We start from the raw sequence: 8949 nt of genomic DNA on the forward strand, positions 1-8949 counted from the left end.
GATTGGTTTAGGAGTCGTGCCGGTTTTTTTATTTAAATTTGTTAATGTCTCGGGGAACAAAACGGTTTCTTCCTGACTTGAAAGCTGTGGCTTCCTATCGAATGTTGCTGATAGGATGGGTTTCCTTTTTTTACTTGCTAGCCTTGGAGGAAACAGAACGACTTCTTCTGGAGAAGACACCACATTATGGCGATCCAATTTAACATTTTGAACTAATGGGCGCGTGGTAGACGTCATAGACGTCGTTGTAGGCTGACTACCACGTGTAGACGGTAGAGTAACCGTCGATGATGGTGGCTTTGTAGTTGTTGAAGGCGACATTGGGGATGAAGCCATGCTAGAGTAAGATTCCGTTGTAGTAGTAGTAATCGGTAATGGTGTGGACGTCGACATGTCAGATAAAGTTGAACTAGGGATGTTAACACTTGATCCATCGGTTGTCGGTTTCAAAGTTGACGGGGACTTGTGTTTGACTAACATCCGGTCTGATTTGCCCTGCAGTCACGACAGGCATTTGCTGCTTCACCTTGTCACCGTTAGAAATAGATGTGGTGTCTTGAATATTTGTTGTAGATTCAGTGATAGTTGTTGTCTCGGTAAGAGGTACTGTTGTTGTCATTATGGCGGGTATGTCCGTGGCAGCGGTGACAGCTTTTGTCAGTTCTTGTGACACACTTGTCGTGGGTGTCTCCTCAGTATTCCTTTGAGTTTGAGCGGAGGCTCTGGGAAAATCAGGTTTGACTGGAATGGTAGATTTGGTGGTTGAAACTGGTACAGTACTTGTCAACGATTGGGTAAGAGTGGTTAAGCTTGTTGGTTGAGAGTTTATGCTTGTAGAAGTCACCGAAACAGCGCCAGAAGACAACGTTGACGTAATATGAGGTATAGTGGAATGCTCTGAAGAAGGTTTTTGTGTCGCAGTAGAAGGTACCGTTGTTGTATCTCTAGTTGACGCATCTGTTGTTACACTCATTGTAACTGACGTGTCAGCTCCGATTGTTGTCCTCGAAACTGGAACACCAGTCGTTGTTTCATGGCCGTTCGCTGTTTTTGTCGTTGTAGAGGAAGATTCCGTACTCATGACGCTCGGTACCGTCTGAGTTATAACATCACTTGTAGTTGTAATTGGAGTTGATCCAAGTTCTGTGCTGGTTGTTACTGGTTGATCTGTTCCAGTAGATGTTACAATGGTTGAAGTTGATGAAACATCAGCATTAACTGTCACGGTAGTTGATGCAACAGTTGTCGTTGTCGTACTAGTAGTTGTCGTTTCAGGAGTTTTAACTTTTAATTTAAATCCTTTAAGCGTTCCTGGTTCAGGTTTGGCGTCTGATTTAGATATTTGCGATCCTTTCGATAAAGGTCCGTCTGTATCCCTTTCCTCACACAAATACCCTCGCCACCCTGGCTCACAGCTGCACATCCATTGACAGGAGTTGAGAGAAACAGACTCTGTGCACTTTCCATGCTCGCACAATGGTCCGAATATCTTACAACCGTTTCTGATGCATGGGTTGACATCGCTGGCCCCAAGGTTCTTTGTCGGTGGCGGCAGTTGCTGCGTCTTCTCCTCTGGTTTGAGTTTTCGTAACAACTTTGGTGGCCAGAGAGAATTAGCTTGTACTCCATTTAAGTTCAAAGTAATCACAAAAAGTAGCAATCCATATTTTAGACACATGCTTGGGATTGAATTGAATAAATTACGTCCGTACATAATTATTAAATAGTTGATATATCTTATATATTCAGAAGGGGTATCGCTGGTCACTCGAGAATTGGGTCGTCCCGCTCACTGTGTATTTATATGAAATATATTTGTCTCTTCACACTTATATATACATATAACGTTCATAGGGACCTTCCCTACGTCTAAACGTCTGACGCACGCTCAATACTTACAATGTCAATACGTTGGTCACTGTCACATATTTTACAGAGGAGATGAATCGAGACCACTGTTCTGCTCTATCAGTTCGATTATCAGGGGAAATCCTCGTGACACGGTTGAGTTAAGTAAATAATAACCGGTGGTGAAGGATTCCGCTCCAGACATGTAACTGTAGTGTATCGCTCTTCCGGCAGTCGGTGAATGTATGGGACGATGTGATAAGTAACCCACGTCTTATACTAGCTGCCAGAGACGGATGTCATTAATACGCCCCCGGCTTTAATAGGAATATTATAACTTCATTTGCAAAGCAAATGCTTTATTTTAGATATAAATATATTCCCGTTTTCACAAGAGTAATATGTTAACGTTTAAATCTGACAAAAATCCTAAAACTGAATATTTCCAGCAATTGTAGACAACAGTTTATTTTTTTCTTATTATGAAATGATTTTCTATAATAGCTTTAAATTCGGTAAATGCCACGTTTTGTTCTCACCTGTTGTTGTTTTACCTGTTGTCGTCACACGTGGTTACACCATGTTGAGGAAGACATATCGATTTGCACGCTTAACAGAACCTTACGTATTTTGTAGAAAAATAATGATAGCGCAGAAAACGATGGCCGCCGCTAGCAATGCTGGTGAGAGTAATTGATGACAATGTGAATTTTGGCTGGCAAAACAGAGGACTCCTTGAGACCTTTCAATAAGGCTAGAAAAAAACCGTACACTGCAAAAAAAGCACGTCAATCTTTTGTGACTTGAAAGAAGCATCCAATTTAATACAATAGTTAAAGTAAACATGTCGATCGTGTGTAAACGGTAACTACTATACTTATATATATCGTAGATAGTGTTTCGTTTGTCCTTTGGTATTGTTTGATTGATAGGAAGCAGACAATGCAACCCATTATAATGGTTTTACAGTCACAACTCTTAACGTAGGGTAGCGTGAATACGTCTATATATCTCCAGGGATATTGGTACTCCTGTATGATACCAGGAACACGATATTGGTTCTCCTGTATGATACCAGGAACACGATATTGGTACTCTTGTATGACACTAGGAACACGATATTGGTACTCTTGTATGACACCAGGAACAAGATATTGGTACTCTTGTATGACACTAGGAACACAATATTGGTACTCTTGTATGACACTAGGAACACAATATTGGTACTCTTGTATGACACTAGGAACACGATATTGGTACTCTTGTATGATACCAGGAACACAATATTGGTACTCTTGTATGACACTAGGAACACGATATTGGTACTCTTGTATGACACTAGGAACACGATATTGTACTCTTGTATGACACTAGGAACACGATATTGGTACCCTTGTATGACACCAGGAACAAGATATTGGTACTCTTGTATGACACTAGGAACACGATATTGGTACCCTTGTATGACACCAGGAACACGATATTGTACTCTTGTATGACACCAGGAACATGATATTGGTACTCTTGTATGACACATGGAACACGATATTGTACTCTTGTATGACACTAGGAACACGATATTGGTACTCTTGTATGACACCAGGAACAAGATATTGGTACTCTTGTATGACACTAGGAACACGATATTGTACTCTTGTATGACACCAGGAACATGATATTGGTACTCTTGTATGGCACCAGGAACACGATATTGTACTCTTGTATGACACCAGGAACACGATATTGGTACTCTTGTATGGCACCAGGAACACGATATTGTACTCTTGTATGACACTAGTAGCACGATATTGTACTCTTGTATGACACTAGGAACACGATATTGTACTCTTGTATGACACGAGGAACACGATATTGGTACTCTTGTATGACACCAGGAACACAATATTGGTACTCTTGTATGACACTAGGAACACGATATTGGTACTCTTGTATGGCACCAGGAACATGATATTGTACTCTTGTATGACACCAGGAACACGATATTGTACTCTTTTAAGACATCAGGAACACGATATTGGTACTCTTGTATGACACCAGGAACACAATATTGGTACTCTTGTATGACACCAGGAACACCATATTGGTACTCTTGTATGACACCAGGAACACCATATTGGTACTCCTGTATGACACCAGGAACACGATATTGGTACTCTTGTATGACACCAGGAACACGATATTGGTACTCTTGTATGACACTAGGAACAAGATATTGGTACCCTTGTATGACACCAGGAACACGATATTGGTAACCTTGTATGACACCAGGAACACGATATTTGTGATTGTGATGATAGATTTGTAAGAATCTGTTATGCGTTATGAAGTTATTCTATATTGAATACTAAAAGTGAAAAAAGCCCAGTACCTGGACATCGGTACCCGAAATGTAACCGTTGTATCGGGTCATACCATTACTACAGAACAAGCTGTATACCAGCACTATTTGATGATTGTGAGTGGCAGAAGAGATGGCATATTTGACCCTCTCCTCAATCAAACAAGACTGATCGTGAATTATAGAAGGAATTGGTTGGATATTATGATAGCTAAATTTAAAGACAGATAAGATATACAAAAACAAAAGAAATGAAACACATCGTTCAAAGAACATCTGATGTATTTATACCAGCTATCTAAACGTCTACGTACATTTAAATGTGTGGTGAAACCTCGTGTTATTTATGTAATGGTAGCATAAATGTATATGTTGTTGTTCTAACTAGTTAAATCAATGTCGTTTTCCCAAATGGCTCGAAAGAGTGTTGTGTAATGTTTATAAACTGCTCTTAAGGTTATCAACCGGAATTGGTTTTGATTCTTGCTCTTAATTGGTGTTCAAATGGATTACGCTCTATTATAGACACGTAAGAAAGGTTTCTCCAACAGAGACTGCACAAAACGCCAACGTCTGTAATGTCACTACATCACACCAACGTCTGTACTGACACTACATAACGCTGACGTTTGTACTGACACTACATAACGCCGACGTTTGTACTGACACTACATAACGCCGACGTTTGAACTGACATTAAATAACGCCGACGTTTGTACTGACACTACAAAACGCCGACGTTTGTACTGACACTAAATAACGCCGACGTTTGTACTGACACTACATAACGCCGACGTTTGTACTGACACTAAATAACGCCGACGTTTGTACTAACACTACATAACACCGACGTTTGTACTGACACTAAATAACACCGACGTTTGTACTGACACTAAATAACATCGACGTTTGTACAGACATTAGATAACGCCGACGTTTGTACTGACACTAAATAACACCGACGTTTGTACTGACATTAAATAACGCCAACGTCTGTAATGTCACTACATCACACCAACGTCTGTAATGTCACTACATCACACCAACGTCTGTAATGTCACTACATCACACCAACGTCTGTACTGACACTACATAACGCTGACGTTTGGACTGACACTACATAACGCCGACGTTTGTACTGACACTACATAACGCCGACGTTTGTACTGACACTACATAACGCCGACGTTTGTACTGACACTAAATAACACCGACGTTTGTACTGACACTAAATAACACCGACGTTTGTACTGACACTACATAACGCCGACGTTTGTACTGACACTACATAACGCCGACGTTTGTACTGACACTAAATAACGCCGACGTTTGTACTAACACTGCATCACACCAACGTCTGTAATGTCACTACATCACACCAACGTCTGTAATGTCACTACATCACACCAACGTCTGTACTGACACTACATAACGCCGACGTTTGTACTGACACTACATAACGCCGACGTTTGTAATGACACTAAATAACGCCGACGTTTGTACTGACACTACATAGCGACGACGTTTGTACTGACACTACATAACGCCGACGTTTGTAATGTCACTACATCACACCAACGTCTGTACTGACACTACATAACGCTGACGTTTGTACTGACATTACATAACGCTGACGTTTGTACTGACACTAAATAACACCGACGTTTGTACTGACACTACATAACGCCGACGTTTGTACTGACACTAAATAACACCGACGTTTGTACTGACACTACATAACGCCGACGTTTGTACTGACATTACATAACACCGACGTTTGTACTGACACTAAATAACGCCGACAGAATAGCTGTTGGGCCGTTGACATGAGTAACCCTTTGTCAAAAAAACTGACATTACATAACACCGACGTTTGTGCTGACACTACATAGCGACGACGTTTGTACTGACACTACATAACGCCGACGTTTGTAATGTCACTACATCACACCAACGTCTGTACTGACACTACATAACGCTGACGTTTGTACTGACACTAAATAACACCGACGTTTGTACTGACACTACATAACGCCGACGTTTGTACTGACACTAAATAACACCGACGTTTGTACTGACACTACATAACGCCGACGTTTGTACTGACATTACATAACACCGACGTTTGTACTGACACTAAATAACGCCGACAGAATAGCTGTTGGGCCGTTGACATGAGTAACCCTTTGTCAAAAATAGCATGATGGTTCGTCATCGGTCGTAAATCACTTTTACCTTTAAACATTACTACAGCTAATGAACTTTTCCGGTTTTCAGCGATACACTCCCAGCTGAGCAAACGCATGATAGGAACACACATACTTCCATATTTGGTATTCGATATTTACCATTTCTAATAACCATGATACCTTCATCTTACATACAAGTTTAACATATGGTGAAAATCATTTAATCTATTTTGCTTATACATGTATTATAATGATATTAAGAAATGCTACTAGTAAGTTACAGGGCCCTTCGAAATCTACACATTGCTATTTCTGTGTAGCTATGTATATCTCCAAACTTTTGAAATCATATGTCCACTTTTCTACAACCGTTACCTTTGTTTGACGAATTGCGTTGGCACTGACCATTAGACAAGGATAATAAAATGCAATACACATTATATATCTACATTAAGTAATCCTCTATAGTTAACACATTCATAGCAATATAAAACATAGACATATAACAGGTCACGATATTATAAATTCATATGCACTTTAAAATGGCATGTAAAGTAAAATCACAGCGCCAATTAGGGACACGTGAGTTTTGCTCTCGGTCTCGTGAAAGCAACCATCGTAAAACTGCAATAAAAACAAATATTTCATTAAAAGGATAAAATGTCGGTATGACAACTGTCAGTTGGGAGATAGATATCTGCAGAACTTATGAAATAGGTATTAAAATTGTGTGTAACATTTCTTTCATTTTTAATTATTGCATTAAAAAAAAAATATTTCGGATTTAAGTGTATTGATCGACATGGCAATTTTAATAATAAATCATATTAGCCTCCGAGAATTCATATAATCTGTTTTTGTATTGATGTTTTTAACATGACTACCAGTATGCTAAGCATATAGACCTATGTTTATTACAACGTAAACATGCCTGTCATGAATTTAACATCACCATAAATCAGTGTAGCTCTGTTTCCTGCATTCCTGTAATTAACATATTTTTTACATGTTAGGAGACATCAATACACTCCATGTCTCTCCTTAGGTTCTATTGTAGGACATTTTGCATCAAGGTTTTTACGTTTTTCCAAATTGATTAAATATGTATATTCAAGAATTAAATTTGACCAGGACAAAAACCATCAAGATCTATTTAGCAACCGAGTTAAAAAGAATTTAAAAAAAAAATCAACATATATTTCATTGCGATAATGGAGCCTGTATATAATGTCCTGGAATAAGATGCGTCTGTGTGCTGTATAATTTATAAAAGTGGTGCTTTCACGGTTTACATACAAGGCGTCTGTAGGGCATGAACCAGACAGATCTTTACGGCAGACATTTTACAGCACTGTCAGGCCAACACAAGACGAATTTCATTTTTGTATCTAGTAGTTTGATTCAGATTGTGCACTAAAAAGATCCTTTTCTACTCTAGTTGTGATAAAGTGTCACAGGTATAACAACATTTTTAAGTTACTTGTACCAGTCATATTTACAGAAATGTATTCCTTTATTCCTGATCTAATACTTATCCTTTTTAGAACATTTTTTCCAGATCAGATTAAACCGACCATGTGACCTAAAGATATCAGAAACGTCATTGATCATGTCGATCGGATATAGATTTCTAGATCACTTCAATAACGAAACCATATCAAGCAACATGGATTGCTTACAAAAATAATGTTTCAAGGGATCGAGGTTGATGAAGATACATGGTATTACTGGCAGGTACACTGTCGTGTGACATTAGTTACACACGATGATCGTTGATATGTCTGTCACCATCCCGTTAACATTTGGAGAAGGCATTTAACAAGACCTTTACATGTCTCCGACGAAACAAATGACGCCTATCCTCCAGGAACTCCTGGTCACTGTTCTATCAATACACCTAAAGGACATTCTTTAACTTAAGATCTTCCAAAGGAAATATTTTCAGATTTCAGAATTCAGGGATGGGTCATTAACTAGGATTTTTTCCTTTAAATTCTGTAATGGTCCTTATGAAAAAATAAGTCCTTAAGTTTAAGAAGGTTGAGAAGCCCGGGGTCCGAATGTCTTCACAGGTTTTCACCTTTTGCTAACATTAACCATCATTTTATCGGTTTTGAGGTAGAATTAGTTTACACTTAGGTTTCTCTGGTTTGTTTTCTATCTTTCGGTTTTCGGTTTCTTTTTCATCATGTTTTATTTAATTTAGAATAAAAATGGAAAAAGAATGCACCAACATGAATATTACAGGCTCGTTAAGGAAGACTGTTCATGATTGAGTATAAAAAATGTTTGTTAATATATCAAAGGAACACAACAGGAACGTGTCATATACAGTATTACTTTTAGACAAATACATACAATACGGGCAATGTAAAACCTAACTTATGGTTTTTATGGAAAGCTAACAAAGTATGGGATAATAATTGCTTTTGCTTAATTGTCTTTTCAGAACAAGACAGATATCCTCATCTGTATGCACATAACTGCTTTGTCTATTGCTTTTACAGCAGTAATGTTAAGAGACCGTTCTCCTTAAACTCTTGCTAATGACTG

At 38.7% G+C, this 8949-nt stretch overlaps 1 protein-coding gene across 1 annotated transcript; it reads right to left on the bottom strand.

Annotated features, from left to right (window-relative positions):
* Window positions 1-418: 418 nt before the first annotated feature.
* LOC117326464 (location of vulva defective 1-like) lies at window positions 419-1678 on the bottom strand. The gene has a single exon (XM_033883211.1). It carries the CDS (start codon window positions 1676-1678, stop codon window positions 419-421), a length of 1260 nt encoding a protein of 419 aa, XP_033739102.1.
* Window positions 1679-8949: the final 7271 nt, after the last annotated feature.

Source organism: Pecten maximus, chromosome 4, assembly GCF_902652985.1.
Source record: "Pecten maximus chromosome 4, xPecMax1.1, whole genome shotgun sequence".
In the NCBI taxonomy this organism is placed as follows: Eukaryota; Metazoa; Mollusca; class Bivalvia; order Pectinida; family Pectinidae; genus Pecten; species Pecten maximus.

Excerpts from the sequence above, each read along its gene's own strand:
- LOC117326464 (XM_033883211.1), bottom strand. The coding sequence starts at position 1,678 with ATGTGTCTAAAATATGGATTGCTACTTTTTGTGATTACTTTGAACTTA.